Source organism: Thermobia domestica, chromosome 5 (assembly GCF_964235325.1).
Source record: "Thermobia domestica chromosome 5, izTheDome1.hap1.1, whole genome shotgun sequence".
NCBI classification, from domain to species: Eukaryota; Metazoa; Arthropoda; class Insecta; order Zygentoma; family Lepismatidae; genus Thermobia; species Thermobia domestica.
The window spans coordinates 86055822-86074563 of NC_137458.1; the positions used below are offsets into that span (position 1 = coordinate 86055822).

The window sequence follows — 18742 nt, forward strand, 5'->3', positions numbered from 1 at the left end:
CAAAAAATTGGAGAAAGTAAGAAGTGGTCAATGAAAAAAGAAAAGTGTTAAAAAAAGAAGTTACGCACGAGTGATTGTGAAAGGAGAAATGTGAAAGAGACGCACTGAGCCGCCTTCCTCTTCACGAGGAGAACACTATGGCGATCACTCCCAAACTTATTGGATTTCCTAACCATAAATACATATTTCGTTTTATAATTTTTCGTTAAGCATTATCCGCTGTTGTCTAACTTTAGAGTTTGTTTTTCGTTCTCTGATATAAATAACTGATTGCCAGAATGCTAGTGGACATAGCCGCTGATTCTGGTCCCTTAGAGAGTTGCCTGACTAAGATTTGCTTGGGCCAACGTATTTGTAAAAATCTCAAAATATCATTGATGTCTTGTGAGACTATAACTGTATATCTCTGATAAACTGTAACAAACCTTTATATCTCCAGAAGTTATATATATAGTGTTTGAGGTTTAACCCCGCCCTTGAGAAAGATGTTATGAAAAAATATGTATCTGAGCGGCTTGGTGAACATAATGGTGAGCAATGCTACAGTGCCCGAGAATTATCCTGGCAGTGACGTAGACTTTGCTCTTGCTCAAATGCCATCCCACTGGTTCAAGCAGACGCTTCGTTTAATTCTACGTCCAATCCCAGGAAAGAGAAAATGCGCGAACACAAATACCAACTTAAAAGCACGCTCCGTTCTCTACAACAGGAAAGCGAAAGGAAATAACCGAAATGGGAGATTCGTTTTTGATAAAAATACTTCTCATCTTTGTATAACGATAACTGGAGTTCGAGGAGACATAAATGCTACACTTTTTGGCTTTTATATTTATATAACTTTCATGAAGAATATGGTTATTTTTTATTTGAATTTTATATTATAAGTATGTGGAAAATAATTTTAAATGATAGCCATTTATGTTTAGTCTGTTCTACCAACACTCAGATTTCAACATGCTACAAACTTTCGTTCTATTGAAGATAGACACAAATATGCAGTGAACGAAATTGGAAGGGAAGTCCAAAGTTTATTTTAAAGAAACCTCCATATCTTTACCTATCACGGTCCTTGAGTTAGAGGATGATATGAACGTGTTTCCTTGTCGCGGAGTGTGGGGGTTAGTGAATGTAGCCAATAGGACATAAGAACAGCACTTCCAGGAAAAGCACACAAACAAATTAAAAAACAAAAGCGAAATGAAATGAACTGAAAAGCGCGTGTTTTCTTTGTGTAGGGCTGTACAGTCTGTGCTGACTGGTGAAAGTTGTCAATCCTTTGTTTTATTCTCGTTCTCGAAATTTTGTGTATAAGAATGGGTGATAGTACCTTAAAGAAAGGTAAGCCGTTGCAGGAGACATTGTTTTTAATGTTTACAACTCTTCTTGCAGCAAACAATAATAAATCTGACAGTGTTCATGAAACCTCCCGAGCAACATGTGTCAGTGAGAGATCCGTGTGGCGAATTGTGAAAGAGAAGGAGTAAAGTCTTGACAACCCGTCGTAACACCCTGTAAAGCAAAGCCAAATACACAGAAAAAAAAAAAAAACAAATTTAGATTCTTTCGATGAAGTAGTAGTTCGTAGAACAATTCACAATTTCTATGCTGAAAGCATTGTCGCCACCTTAAATTATTGTGCGAACTTAAGAAAAGCATTGACTTCAAAGGTTCTGAGTGGGCATTACAACAAATACTGCACAAGTTAGGATTTAGGTTTAAAAAAAAAAATCTATTGGAAATAGAAAACTGCTTTTTGAAAGGAAAGATATTGTCGTTTGACGACATAAATATAGGATCTAATCTTATTTTTCTTTCTTTGTCGTAACAATGCATATATATATATATATATATATATATATATATATATATATATATATATATATATATATATATATATATATATATATATATATATATATGCTAGTATTATTCAAATACATTTTTATCTAAACTCTCTCTAGTTCGCTACCAGCATTGTTTTAAACTGTAGTTATGACGTGACGTGCAAAGCTTTCAGTGTGCCATCTGGGAGCAACTGGGAGCGTTGACGTCACTGCCAAGATAGTTCTCGCCGACTGTAGTCTGGCTAATTCGGCTTGTCTGCAATCGGCGATGGCCCAAGGGGCCTGAGAGCCTTGTGGAAGGGAGCTCAGACGCATAGATGAATAAATATTTAACATACATATTGACCTTAATTATCAGACTTTTTAAATACTAAAAACAGAATTATTTTTATTAAAAACATTTTTAATATACTTTAATATAGTGTTCGAAAACAAGATATCAAAACAACTAAACTAATAAAAAAATAACCAATCCCCTTTATTTCTCCCTTCGGTGCAAGAGAACACTGCTAGCATCATTTAGAAAAAATTGTAATTTTAGGAATTTCCAATCAGAGATCTCTTCCCTTTTCTGTCACGTTAACGTTGGCAGAACTGAGAACAATAGTCAGAACAGGTATATTTGTATTTTATTACTTTAAGAAAATGAAACTTGAGTGACATGTTAGGCGTACATATGCAATGCATCATAATCGGTTCACACTTCGTGCGGTATCTTTCCTTATAATACTACTTATATACCAAAAAATATTTATTTGTTCTACTATTTCCCTTCGAATTTTAATAGTTGCTGCGGTTTCCCTCGTGACAATTACCATAGCCTTAGTTTTCCTTCCATTTATTTTCATTCCGTATTCTTCAAAGCTTTTCCTCAAAGTGATAAGAATATGAAATAAAAGCATCAATCATATTTCTTGTGGGAGATTACTATACTCCTCCTCCTAATAGCAGATAGGCCGGGTAGGCACGGACCTCCCCGAAATTTTGAAAAAATATATATACGCTAAAGGATACAATAAATATATTTTCCACTATTGATATTAATGGTAGATATTTATTTAAGAAATAACATCAACCACTACTGTAAAAGTAAAATCCTACGGCCATTAAACAAACAAATGTGTATATGTATCCATAAGCGAGGGAGCGGGCCTACCCAAAATTAAAATCCTAAAGCCGCCCATGTTAGTACCTTAATTTATTATGAATCATTGTTTTGTCACTGCTCTTAATAAATATCACTTTTGCGTAGGAATTCAGTTTTATACACTGACTGTTCAATTACATTTGGAAATTCCTAAAAAATATATCCTATTGTTTTTTGTTGAGACGAAAGAGAAGATAGTTACTATTTTAAAATATATCATCATTGGATAGTTAATATACGTGGATAATCATTTTTAATATACAAACAATCACACAAGGATTGATTAAAATGTAGTTTTACCGGAGTTAAATGGGCTTTGACATTTATAATTACTCTTTCTGACATCCTCATGTCCAGTGTTTCTTTCAGAAATAATGTTCCGGAGGGGCACACTTGGTATTCCGAGGGGCACTGCTGATACTATTCTATTTATTATTATAGACGTATTATTTTGGTCTTCTCCGGGCGGAGGGGAGTGCTCTCCAAAAATAGGTCTGGAAGAAACACTGCCTCATGTCTGTGAAATAGTATTTTGTTTTTTCGCTACAAAATATGATTAGCTAATACGTAAGTTTGCCAGCTTATTACACAAAATTGTGCCCCATCTACTTGAGATTGGAAGTCTGCCTACACATAGAAAAATATTCCATTAATGATATCCCTACTCCTTACTGATGACAACATAGGCTTAGATAAACATGTTATAAAAATGAAGAGGGACAATCACGATGGTTAAAAAAAAGTCTAAGAGGGAATGTTATAGTCAAATTTGAGATAACTAACTATATATTTAAAAAAGATCAATAGTCCCACTTGCAGACGATAAGAAGATTCTATCCAAAAATTATTCAGTGTTTAAGAAAGACACTACTCATATATACCACTACTTACTTCAAAAGACAAGTGCTGTATTTCAACAACAGTGTTCATATAGATTTTTAACCTATTTTTATGTATCTTTTAATGATCTACTTGAAATTGTTTGTGACAGATTTCAATAGTGCATGCTATATGATGGGAGTAAATTTTCTTCATTACCTCAAGGTTAATCAAAGACACATATTCTCCAGAATCCCACAATACTGTTTACATATATTTTAATTTTAGCCGATCGTGATGCATTTACATTACTCCTCATCAGAAACATTTACATCCCATCCAACTATTTAACGGTTCTTTAGTTAGTATTGTATTTTCGACAGAAAGAGTGAGTTGGAGAACATTCAGATTACAAAAGTTATTGGCAAAATCGTCATGATTACTAGCTCTACTGGAAGCATTCTCTTTGCAGAGCACTTCTAGTTTAACAGTGGATGTGCATTGTTTTGTATATTACCTTGTGATACATATTGATTATGTGGTGCAGAGGAATAAAATACGGCTATCTGATTATATCGTTGCATTGGTTGTTGATGATTTAAACATTGTGGATTAGGTATATATGTGGGTGCATTCGGATTGTTACCATTCTGATTAACAGAATTAACATCATGGCTACTTTTATGTGAATTATTAGAATAAGCAGGGGTAGAAGTGAGGGGGAACGTCGTGCCCCCAATTCCATAAAAATCTATGGCGTCCTCCACTTCCTAAAAAAATTATAATGGGCAAAGATAGGCAAGTGGAACGGCTTGACGTCATACGTCCCCCTACCTTTTCAGATTTACTTTTACCCTGGGAATAAGTACTAGTTTTACTGTGTGATCTATGTTGCCTTTGCTAATTGCTATTATTTCTACATCTATTCTTATATTCCTTAAATTCATTTTCATCTTGTGTTTCTTATTACCATTAAATTTATTATTTTCGTTGTTTTTCTTTATTGGTATTGTCTTTCTTTAGTTCGAGCAATTGTTGGAGTTATTTGCTTGATTTGCTTTAACATCTAATGATGAACGAAAACATAGTCTTGTATTCACTATACCGGTATACTTTTAGAATAAAAAAAATGAAAAATGAACAATGTAATCTGGTGTCACGAAGAAAGAAAGTGAGAGGAATAAGTTGCTGATGGCAACCGACTAATTAAGAGGTGATGACTTCACCAGTTGGTAGTTTCTGTTTACATTTGGGGAAGTTACTTTATTCGCAACACAGATTAAATTTGTAAGAAGGCGGAGCTCCGTTTAGGGAAAGAAATCACAATGATAATCCAATGGCGAAGTGTAGAAATGAATATGACAAATCCATTGTCATAAGATAGAAAGAAAAACAAGGTAAAGGTATTGAGAATTACCTAAAATCCATAAATAAAGCTTTATTTAGGTCCGTTGAACTATGTCCGATGTTTTCTTCATTTTATCCGCTAGGATCATGAACATACACAAGAAATAATTTAGGATTTTTAGAAATATTAATCCACACCCTTAAATTGGATATCGACAGTGTTGTCCACGAGACAGTAAATAAGATTTTTTCGTCTTGCCTCGTAATCTTTTTTGTCAAATTCTTCTCTCGCTTCGGCTCTCGGAAATATTTTCGGATACTCTCGCCTCGTTTTGTAAATTTATGTATAAAATTTATGTCTTGATTTTTGTCTTAATTTCATCTACCTTAGTTATCAGAATTCTGCATTACGAGAAGTCCACAAACTTATTATATAAAAATATATAAACCATATTTACTGAAGATATTGTGAAATGTATCGTGTATCTTTAAATGTTGATAAATTCTCCTTATTGTGTTTCTACGATCACTTTTAACGATTTATATATTTTTTACTATGAACCTTGAAATACTATAACAATAGTGTATAAGACGCAAAACTTGGGAGAACTAGTGTTGTCCACGTGTCTTGAAAAAAAAAATCATCCCGTCTCGAATTTGTAACTACACGTTTCTTGTTTTCGAGACGAGACAAGACGAGAAATTTATCGTCTTCTTGTCAGTACTAGATATCGATATAATTTATTGAGTAACCTTTTTCAATAATAGAATATCTTAGGTAAAAATCTGCTCATATATATAAAGAATTACTTACCACGAAATAGAGAGCACAATCACACATGCTATAAAAATGCTCAATATAATCGCTTTCGCTACGGGCTACGATTTTTTTAAAGTGTGCTATATTATGTTTTCACCATTTTCTGGTAATTCATTTTCCACTATATCTTCAGTATTCCATTCTTCGATATATATCCATGATTGCGTTGTTCCAACAATATATATATAAGCAGTGTGCGAATTGAAAAATTTTCCCAGGGGGGGATGAATTTCACCTATATGCGCACTGTCCTCCCACACACACACACACAAACACACACACACACACACACACACACACACACATATATATATATATATATATATATATATATATATATATATATATATATACTAACAAGTACCAAAACAGTTGAGATGTGAGATGTTTCATAAATTTTCACTCAAGCAATATTTAGGTTAGCTACGCAAAGTAAGATTTGTTCCCTTTTTCTATCTTCATATCCATTTAAAAATACTCCAGAGGGGAAAAAGTTATCCCTGCCAGGGATAAATTTTTTCTTCTCCAGGGGGGTAAAGATTTTTGTCAGGGGGGAAATCCCTGGCATCCCCCCCGCCAATTCGCACCCTGTATATAAGTTATTAGGAAACAATGAAACATAATTAAACACACGTCAAAAGAAAATAAAATTTAAGAAAAGAAAAACTGTGAAGTTGGTATGTGAATTCTGTTTCACTGTTTTCTGGTAAGTAATATATTTTCTATTCTGTTGAAGGCTCTTCTTGTTCCAAATATAGATATATTAGTCTCTTAAACATTTGTGCTAGATATGTAATTAAATTATTCTTCAAATGAACTAAAGTTGATTTCAAATACTCTTTTTATTTTTTAAAAAGACTCTAAACAATATAAACCAAATTTTTAAATATTTATCTCTCTCTTCACTAAATGCAGAAGTAAAAAAAATATATATATTTTCTTCTAAAATTTTGGTCAAGAATAGTTCTATAAATTTAATTATTTATGTTCGGATATATATATTTTTTTAAAAAAATCCTGGTTAAGTAATTTGTATTATTTTAAAAATTCATAGATTCTTTTTCGTATTCTCACGGTTTGTAACTCCATCAACATCATCCATCATGTGAAGTATCTTCCTCTCGTCCCCAGTATCACGAGACGCTAAAGAAATATCTCGAACGACTCTGTATTTCCCGCAGTTGTTCGTATGTTCGTTCTCCAGTCGAATGAAGTTCCAATAAAAGCGCCTACCAAAGAGAAAGTTGCATGCAAGTTTAAAAATTAAGTTTATCTAGGATAATAATAATAACTTAGTATTGAGTGCTGAAAAAACAGCTTATAAGCAAAAATACAGAACTTGTAAAATATATAATAAAATCTGACACACTACGCTACAAGTAAAGTAATAACTGTAATAGGAAGTTAGGACCCTTGTCAGGAAATAAAGATGAACAAATTACGTAATTCAAAATGGTTTTAACTTCAAGATCAAATAGAAATGGTCAATCTTCAAAAATATTATTTTCTGAGCAATGAAGTTTTATTTAAAACAAAATAGTTTTAATTTTCGAAATGATATAAATCAAACTAAAATATATCAGTTTGTCATATTGGATAAAATTAGGAATGGCCAAATTTTTCAGGAGTCGGAAATTTCACTTTCCGGATGTACTGCACATAGCTACACTCTGTCAATTCTTAGTTACAATTATTCCGTCCTACACACACACACACACACACACACACACACACACACACACACACACACACACACACACACACACACACACACACACACACACACACATGATTACCTTCTACAAAACATGTTCAAACACGTCTTCAATATGCAGGGTCGCATTAACCAGATCTAATTTCTCATGTGACCTAAAGGCTATACTAACTTCAAACTCGTTCGCATAATTTGATCTTGGGACTCTCTGCATAAGTGATTTTGATTACTAGTCATCGTTTTCTATGGGAATGGGTTCCGAAAAAATATCTCATCACGGCGACTTGAATATACACATTTTTATCTTACGTTGACAAAACATTATGAAATGGTATGAACAACTTCCGTTCTTAGATGATGCTGAATGGACTCCAAATAACAAACTATTAACTCAAGACTTGAGAAAGTCGTGTTTCATCTTGTTTATACAGGCATCTCTATGGGAATACGATCAATGCAAAATTTCGATGGTGTTGATGCTGCAGTTCTTCCTGGTATGGGAATGTGTTTCAAAACAATATCTCATCACTGCTTCAATACAGGCATCATCATCGTATATTATAGTTTTCGTTGAGTAGTTCTTCATATAACATTTTTCACGTGCAACACAAGCCCCCGGGAGGCTTGAGTATAGAAATTTTCATCCTAAGTTGTCAAAACATTATGAAATGCTATGAGAAGCTTCCGTTCTTAGGTCATGCTCAATGGAATAAAACACGTTTTTTTTTAAAAAAATCATGAACTACGATATTCATCTTAGCAACCCAGCGACCAGGGAACGTTCCCAGGACGACAATTTTCCCACGGGGGCCCTAACACTTAGCAACACTGCCCCAATACATGTCCTAGTTCCCAGGGCGAAAATTTTCCCTCACATCAGAAGAAGAGGAAAAAGCATGCTTCATCTTGTTTCTATAGCGGTAGGCGTCCAAGAGCATGAATGCATCCTAATATACTAGTTCAGACCGGTTTAGGCCCCCAGGGAACGTTCTCCCTGCCAAACTTTTCCCATGGGAGTCCTAACACTTAGCAACACGGCTATGCCTACATACGCCTAGTAACAGTCGCCCGACGTCAGACCAAATTAGCCCAAGCGCCTTTATTCTAATGTAGTTCTCATTAGTTTCATATTGTACCTGTTTCATTTAACCCCTTGCACTGAAATGACGAGTCTAGCTCGTCATGGCCTCCCATTGCCAAATCGCACAATGACGAGTTACACTCGTCATAAAATTTAAACTATTGTAGCATCACGTAGGGTTACTATATTGATGATTTGAAAATTATATAATGATAAGCTGTCTATAATACACTTTTATATTTCAATTATTAGAATTCAGAAAATAAATCGTAGTAGAAGGGGTTAAATTGATTTTTGAACTACTCTGCACCTGTTGAAAATGTTTAGTAGAACTATTTTTTGTTGTTCTTAACAGTATGTATAAAAATAAATATATTTCTATGAAAACAAAATTCAAAATAGTATTTAAAAATATTTTCCGTTATTAGATTCTAATTATATTGATCTCTTCTCCATATCTTCGCGACACCCAGGTTAAGAAATCCTGCTCTACACTATTAACACATTTATATATAAAATGAAATAATTCTATGAACACCATTAATCAAATCAAGATAATATTTTATTTGTCTTCTTAAACAGTAGTATTTTGACCTATTTAATCTATTTATTAGGATAAGAAGAAAGTGGAACTATTGTTTGGACTGTTATATTATAAAGGACTTTTTTGAATTATTATATTTTAAGAAATATCTTAATAACTCCCTGTGCTATTGCTTATGCATTTACTTACCAGGCGCTACGAGCTTAACATTGAGAAACAAACAAAGCTAAATATTTATAATGCTATTCTGAAAAAGATTACTTATAACTAACATTAGAATATTATTTAATTTTATAGTCATTTACATAAAAATGAAAAATGGTGATGAAATTCATGAAAACTGAACTAAATACTGTATATTAATTCGTATGAGTGTCCTAACTAATTAAATCTTGAAGTGCGTTACGACTAACCTGAATACTTCAAATGCACCCAAAATTGACACTACAACTTCAGCGTGTTCAAATCCCATTTCATTCAATGAGAAAGAAAGCGTCCAAGCAAGACGAAGTACTAAATCTTCTACAATTCCCACATAATAAACCCACTGCAAATAATCAAAAACAAATATATTGGAAAATAGGCTATCAAATAATAATAACAATAATAATGTAATTTAATTTAACTGCATATTTAAAGAACTGATAATAGCATTAGTCAAGTATAACATTGTAATTTATAACTTAACTAAAACATTTGTGCCCAATATCAATAGAGAGTGTAAAATTAAGTGCTTAGTGCCGCACACAAGCACAAGAATATCTCAAAGGTAAGTTTACAAGGCATATTTGGCAATAGTCATATTTTATGTTGTACATAAATCAATGCACGTTGTGTGGTAAAGTAAATACTCTATTTCTCAACACAATCGCCAAGACAAATGACGCAATTGTCTAACCGTGAGACACGTTTGTTGATTCTACCTTCATAAAATGTTGTATCCTGACTGTTGAGCCAGTGTTGCATCTTCGTCACTGTGTTGTAAACTAATTTTGAGACGCGCTCGTATGACTTTGATGTTAGGCAGCACGAGTTTTGCAGGTGGTAACGCCATAGCAGTTATAAATGAAACATCGACTAGAACAATGGTTCAAGCCAGAAGAGTGTACTGAAATGAAATCTTTGAGTTTTACGTCCCACGATTATGTCCGTTAGGCTAAAGGAGACGGTAATTATGAGAAATGAGTAAACTGGTGGAATGAAGAAAGTGGGAGAAAAAGGGAGAACCCCGAGAAAACCCACGAACACGGTGTTTGTCCACCACAAAGTTCACCCGGCGCGAGCTGGGATCGAACCAGGGAGCCCAAGCACCGGCGGTGAAAGCTCTACCACCGACCAACCGCGCCCCCAAGAGAAAGGATCAATCAATGGCTGGTGATTGAACAGGCCAAACTACAAGGACAAGTTGAACTCTTGCAAAAATAGAACAAGGGGCTACGAAAAGCCGCCTATGAGAAGAGTACCCCAACCTTTGCGGAAGTACTGAAGACAAAAACGGACGAACGGCAGCGGCAAATTGAAGTCAACAAGGACAAGCAGAAGCATAACTATTTATTAAAGGCAAGCAAAACGAGAGTATTAAGGAAGTTGAATCATTTCACAAGAACTTAAAACCCAACAAAGAACACAATCAAAATAAGGTCCATGAGAGCAACCAACAACACCTTAATAGTGGAAACGGAAAGCGAAGAGGACATTACTAAAATCACGAGGAATGACAACATCCGCAAAACTTTAATGTGCGAAAGGCAGAAAAAAAGAGACCATTGGTAATTCTGTACAATGTACCATCAGAAATAAAAGAAGATGAACTAGTAGAAATCATCCATCAACAAAACTACGAAGATGAGATCGAATTCCCGGAATTTAAGAACGTATTAAAACCTAAATTCAGGACAGGTCCACGAAACAAAGCTGTATGTCATCATGTGGTTGAGGTGTCGCCAGATGTAAGAAAGAAGGTTCTACGAGATCAAAGAATATATTTGGAATTCGTGGCCATAGCAGTCAAAGACTACTTATCAGTGCCGTAATGCACGAAATGCAGAGACTACGGTCATATAGCGAAGTACTGCAAAAATGAAGTTCTCACTGCGGAGGCAAATGAGAAAAAAGAATGTGGAAAGGAAGACCAAAAAGCAACATGCATACCATGTGCACTAAGAAAGAAAACCTGCAAAGCAGATAAGACGAAGGACTGTCTTACGTACAAACTAATTCTACAGAGGACCATTGCCAAAATAGACTATGGCGACTAGGAGTCCAAAACACACAGAGGAAGAACAAGAGGGAAACAAAACCAGAAATAGAAGAAGTTTAAGTAAAGAACAGAGATTTACAGAGACTAATAGCGTATAAAATCAAAACGAGAAGCAGGAGAAATATAGGCACCCAAACAGAAAACGTAACAGATACTGATATAAATCATACAAGTAAAAACCTAAAAACCGCACAGGAGAGCAAACCTAATGAGGCCACAGGTGAAAGAACCACAACAATCACACAGGTGAAAAACCACAGCAATAGGGAATGTGCCGGGAAAGAAGTAACAAGCCATAACGAGAAAGGTAAAAAATCAACTTTCTGCAAATAGAAGCAATAGACAGGATTTCATTGAAAGCTGAAAATATTCCCACGGATCCACTAAAACTCATGACGTATGTCGTGAAAGTCTTTGACAGGAGAAATGAAATCTTCGACATAAACGAGATCTACAGGCAGTTTGTTAGAACACACGGGAGGACTGTCCACGAGCCGTCGCAAAGATGGCCCACGTGTTATGTTACAACGAAACAGCCATAACATTAGAGTAGCAAAAATAAATGAAGGGTAAGGGGAAAAAAGAAGGAATGTCACAAAACTGCATTTTTGAGAAAACGGCGTTTTAATATTGCAAACCGCGTAAGAAGAATAGAGTTAGTTAAATCTTTTGCCCATTTTATATGGACATTTCTACATCTACGCGTGCATGACATATACAGTCAAATAGAACCAAGAGTCACCAACAGATAGGGCAAAGCACCCGAAAAAGCACATACATGGACATTCCTTGTTTTTTCCCCTTACCCTTCAAATGCAAGTAGATCAAAAACGGTCCTCCATGAAATCAGGAAATTAGTCGAAGAACAGGAGTTAGACATAATATGTCTACAGGAACCCTACACGCAAAGAGGAAGGGTACCTTTAATGCCAATAAACACACAAATAGTACGCAACGGAGACATGCCTATGGCAGCCATATTGAACTTTAATAATAAGTGAAGATAGTACAAATTCATCAATTTTGTGATGAATGGACCAACTGCATTGAAGTTAAAGCAGACATAGGGGACTTCTTGCTAGTCAATTCATACTTCCAGTTTAGACATAATATCGAGCCATACCTAAATAAATTACGTGAAATAACTTACGCCTTCCCCAATGCAAAACTAATATATCTATTAGATGGAAATGCAAAATCAGTTCAATGGCATCATACAGAGACAGACGAAAGAGGAGAGCTATTCGAAGATTTAATTGCAGAATTAAATCTGATAATTGTCAACAAATAAGGAAACCCACCTACTTTTCACAAGAGGGCAGGAGCATCTGGCAATATTGATGTCACTCTGGCAACAAGAACCATATCAGATCAAATAAAAGAGTGGGAAGTAATGGATAACGCCACAGCAAGTGATCACAATCTAATAATTATGGACATAGGTAAGAGTGGGAACAACACAGAAGAAGAAGAGAATGAAGAAGGTAAAATGAGGTACAATGTCAATAATGTAAACTGGAAAAAGGTAAAAGAGCGATACCTACAAGAAAGAGCAAAAACGGGAAATGATATAAATGAAAATGCTGAATGTTTAACAAGAAGAATACAAGAAGCCATCAGGTCTGCAAAACCACAGAAAAGAGCTAAAAGAAGATATGCGAGAACACCTTACTGGAATCAGGAGATAGAAGAACTCAAACAAAGGTATAGGAAGTTGAGAAAGGCATATCAAAGGACCATCCCAGACAACTTAAGACAAATGCGACTAGAAAACTATAAAAACGCAAAAAAGAAATTCGAAAACAAATTACAAGAAGCCAAAACCAAGACCTGGGAAAAATTTGTTAGGGAAGAGCTTGAACTGGACCCGTGGGGGATGCCTTACAAAATTCGAACAAGGTCAAAGTACCCACAGTCTTAATATTGGAAAGGAATGATGGACCAAAAACAAGAAACTGGGAGGAATCAATGACGTTATTGATGGATACTCTACTGCCAGACGATAAAAGAGAAGAAGACAACGAAGTGCAGAAGGAAATAAGGCGTGAAGACGAAGAGGAGTACCAGATGGAGGCAGAGAATATAGCGGAAATAACGGTCGAAAAAGCAAGTGTAGCCATAGATTCACTCAGAAAGAAGAAAGCACCAGGACCAGATGGGTTAAAACCTGAAGTATTACAAGAACTGAAAACTGAAATAATCGTAGAACTAACAGGGCTCATGAACGAGTGTTTAAAACAAGGTAGATTTCCTAAAGTCTGGAAGGAATCCGAGGTGATAATAATTAAAAAAGGGGAGGATAAAGATCCAACAAAGCCAAAATCCTACAGACCGATATGTCTGTTAAACTGCATGGGGAAACTTTTCGAGAAGATATTAGTCAATAGGCTAACCAATCACAGACTAAATGTAGGAATGAACATGCATCAATATGGATTTCGCAAAGGAAGAGAAATACGCAATAGGGATATTCATAGACATCTCAGGTGCGTTGGACAACATGTGGTGGCCGGCACTCTTTAAAAGTCTAAGAAACTTAAAATGTCCGACATATCTGTACAAAATATTTAAGGACTACTGTAAGGATAGGAAAGTACAGTTTACGAACCCTAAAACAATAAAATGGAAATACACAACAAAGGGATGCCCACAAGGCTCGGTATGTGGAGCGATCTTCTGGGACATAGTGATGGAGCCTTGCTTGAATCAATTGCAGGGAAATCAAGATGTAAAAGGGGTGGTGGCGTATGCAGATGACCTAACGATAATAATCGCAGGAGATTCGAGAAATGTACGAAAAGCCGTTTCGGTAGTGGGAGTTATACAGCAATGGTGTGATCAAAATAAGCTGAAACTATCACCAGAAAAAACAACGTACTCGTATATGCTAATGAAAGGGCAACTGCAAAGAGACCCCCCAGTTAGGGTGAAGATAAAGTAATCAAAAGAGCAAAAGTAACGAAATATTTTGGTGTAATGATTGATGATAGACTTAACTTTCAACAGGATGTGAAATACGTCAAAGAAAAGGCAACAACCGTTATGAACAAGATAATCACCATAGGACAAAGACGCGTCCACTTACCCCTTAAGACAATACAGGTATATCACGATGCAATAATGGTGGCCATTACAGCGTATGCCTCTAGTGCATGGGCCCATCGCCTAAACAACAATAAAAATGCAGATATGATTGATAGAATTCAAAGGAATATACTCATCAGGTTCACGGGTGCATACAACACGACGTCAAGAGACGGACCCCTGGTGGCATTAGGGATACCTTCATTACATATGGTGATTCAGCAGCGTGCAGCGAATTACTGGCTAAAAAGGATAATAGACATAAAATAGAAGAAATACTAAAGGAGTCAGCAAATAAGAAAGAACAAATAAGTGAATTGATATTGAGCAAATGGCAACATCTTTGGGACAACTCAACGAAAGGAAGAAAAGTGTACGGGTTCTTTCCTGACGTAAGAGAAAGGTTAACACTGATACACATATGTCCAACCAAGGGAATGTTACACTATATAACAGGACATGGACCTTACAATCAGAAACTGTACAGTTTAGGATTAACAGAACGTTCAGCCTGTGAGTGTGATGGACTAACAGAAGCCACGCCGAAGAATGTAATCTTTGAATGCGTAAATACACGGCAAATCGGAACAGAAGAAAGGGAGTTATTATTCGTAGCCAACAAAACCGAAAATGAAATTTTACGAGATCAAGTGCTATATACACACTGTGAGAAACTCACTAACTGTATTTCCAAATCTTTCCAGGATGAACACTCACGAAGAAGAGGGATGGAACGAAGAAGAGGACATAATCGGGATCAAGAATAAGGTGCAAGGAGTCATTTCCCTTCAGCCGATAGGGCGGTAATATATACAACTGACAGGACAGTTAAGTATTACTCTGCATTGTTGCAGAAAATGTAGTGTAGAAAATCAGTAGTGTAGTGTAAGTGATGTAGTGCTGTAGCAGTAATAGTGTTTAGTGTCTCTATATGGAGGTTAGTCTTCACCATGTGAAGTGAATACAGAAACGGACGGTAGCAGAAATTAAAGGAAGCCCAATTAAGAAGAGAAACAGGTGTCAAATCGCAAGAAATGGAAACGAAGAAAAGAAGAAATGGAATGGAAAGGAATTAGTAGCCGATTCCAGTATAGTGAACATCAAATTGAATGTATCTCCAGGCAACCGGAGGAGAAGAAGAGACACCAATGGACGTATGGAGGAACGGAGCTGGCAACAGGGTCTTCTACCATCCACATCACAGTTAAGGGACAGTTTAACAATTAAATTATATTGACGTAGCACAATGTAGTAATCATAAATGTAATTAATTGTAAAATGTGGTTTTACAAATGTTGTATGTAATGTAGTAGCACTAGTAGCAGATACACAGTTAATCAAACATTATTGTAACACAAATCGTAATTGCACTTGATGTAGTTGCACAATGGTAGTTGCACAATTGATTAAATTGGAATATATAAGTACACAATCTTGTAAATTGTAATCCAAACAAAAGAAAAGAGGAAGAAAGTAAACAAATAGAAATACAGGTCTGGTCAAAATTATAAGATATCTGTCGAACTCCCCTTCGAATTGCTCTTTCCTACGTCATTTTCTCCCCTATTCTAACACTTGCTTGTTGATTCAAACATAAATTTCTTCTGAGTCTTCGATCTTTCTTTTCCAACCTAGTCTTTTTAATTTTTTTTAGAACTTCCAACAATTTCCAATTCACGTGGTCAAAAGCCTTTTCTAGATCAATAAATATCACATACACCTCTTTCCCTTTTTCTATAAACCTCTCACTGATCATCCTTGAGAATCCACTTGCATCTCTTGTGCCCTTATCTCTCTTGAACCCGAACTGTTCCTCCTCAACATTTTTATTTGTTTTCCCATACAACCTTCTGCTCAGAATTCAAAGCAAAATTTTTGCTGCATGAGATATGATACTAATAGTTCTATAATCCTCACATCTCTTTGAGTTCGATTTCTCACCCATCGATATCATGATCGTCGTCAGGAAGTCTTTTGGCCACACTCCTGTTTCATATCTTTGATATTAGAGGCGAATCAATTGTTTCTAGCCCTAGCCTCCCATATTCTTCATGAATTCAACTGGTATACTATCTATTCCGGTTGCTTTTCTACTTCTAACTTCGGATATAGCTTTGTTAAACTCACCCCGAAGAATATTAAACCCTTTATCATATTCGTCTACTTCATTTTCTACTTCAACATCTAGGCCATATGGTCTATCCCTACTCTTATGGTCAATCCTCAACATATTCTTTCTATCTTCTTAAGATTTCATTTCTCTCGCTATCTTTCCATTCTTATTTTCTACCGTCATCGTAATACCCCCTTGCTTCCTTCGAAGTTCCATAGATTCTTGTACATTGTCTTATATTTCCCAACTTATTTTAATTGTTCTATGTTCTCGCATTTTCTTTTGTAAAACTTTTTCCTTGCTCTGTCTGTTTTCCTTTCTAACTCGTTGTTTAACTTTCTGTACATCTTTCTACCCTCTTCCGTATCAACCTGTTTCCACATGTTCTTTTCCCTAATTTTCTGCAACATCTGTTCTGTATGCCATGTTGTTTTAGCCGTTTTGTGTTCTTGGTAATCTGCAACTTCTTCTGCATCCTGCTGTATACAAAGCTTAATATGCTTCCACCGTCTGTTATTACCTTGTTTAAGTATTTTTCTTCGAATTTCTCAACGAAAGATTTCTTACTTTCTCGTTTTACAACTTTTCAGTATTTAACATCTTGTTGCGTACATTTTCCAGTATAATACCCATTTCGCCCAGTACAAGATTATGATCATGTCAGCCCTGGGAAGTGAGCAGAGAAAATATCAGCCCCGGTAAGTGTCTTCGCGTTCTTCTCTACTTATTCTATACATGTCCTGAATAATAACATAGTTTATCTGATAACTTTCGTCGTCTATTGAATATTTCCATGTATATCTTCTTCTCTTCTGCTGATTGAACCACGTGTTCCCAAGTGCTATAGAATTATGTCTAGAGAAATTTACCAGTCCCTCTTCTTTAATTTCTTTGCCTAAACAATATTTGCCTACGACACTACCTTCCTGTTTTTCTCGCACAACTGCATTTACACCTCCCATTAAAATTATAAATGCACTCCTCTTCTTCCTGTCTATAATTTCATATATTTTCTCACAATTTTCCTCTACTTCTTCAATTGCATGGGAAATCGTCGATGCATATTTATGCCTGTACCACTACCAGATCTTTTTTCTTTTAAGTCTTAACATCACAACCTCATCAACAAATTCTACTTTCACTACTTTCTCGTTTAAGCGCTTACTAAGTATTATTCCTACACCATTAAAACCTCTCTTTTCATTACCTGAATAAAACATTCTATATCCTTCGCTGTTCAACACCCCATTACCTTTCCATTAAACTTCACAAACTCCTACCAAATATGGGTTATTTTGTTTCATTTTCTCTTTAAGATTTTCTAACTTCCACTCCTTGTAACGTGGTAAGTACCTTCTATGTCCCTATCCTAAACCCTTTGCTCTTGCATGTCCTTCTTTCCCTATGTATTTTCCCCACATTGTTACTTTCTCGTCCAATACTCCTTCTTAAGCCATCCCCTTCCTGCAGATCCGAGCGGTGATATATTTTACTTCCGGAACTATATTTTCACCTGCGAAAGACCATTGGATCTTGCTGTGGAGAAACGACGAGTTGACATACAGGTTTTGTCTTCACGAGATGAAAAGGCAATGGGTATTCATCGGTAGCTGAAGGACTATGAGGATAGTGCACTTGCAGATAATACTATGGGGAGTTGGGTGCGTGAATTCGCAAGGGGAGGTGAGATCAACGGATGACTTTACGTCCTTATCATCTAAGTTGTGTAAAAACTCCTGAAACCTTGCCCGAGTTGATCAACCTGATGATGAAGGACAGGCAGCGTCATATGAAGGACTTCTCGGAAGACAATTGCCAATGGCCTGCTGATAAGAAGCAGTGCTACCAATGGACAATTGTTTGGTCCGTGATCATTATGAATGAAACCTTAATTTCCATGTTCAATTCCAAAACAAAATGGCAGTCAAAACATTGGATTCATTCCTCCTCACCCCATATTACTATAACT

General features: G+C 35.7%; 1 protein-coding gene across 1 annotated transcript in view; it reads right to left on the bottom strand.

The window, feature by feature from the left end:
- Nucleotides 1-6918: 6918 nt before the first annotated feature.
- Nucleotides 6919-18742, bottom strand: part of LOC145685975 (solute carrier family 53 member 1-like) — a 192101-nt gene continuing 180277 nt past the window's right edge. Inside the window, exons 10-11 of the mRNA XM_081758771.1 lie at nucleotides 9730-9863; nucleotides 6919-7206 (exon numbers count right to left, since the gene is read on the bottom strand). Coding sequence (XP_081614897.1) covers nucleotides 7026-7206; nucleotides 9730-9863 — 315 coding nt within the window. The 3' untranslated portion in view covers nucleotides 6919-7025. The remainder of the gene's footprint in view (nucleotides 7207-9729; nucleotides 9864-18742) is intronic.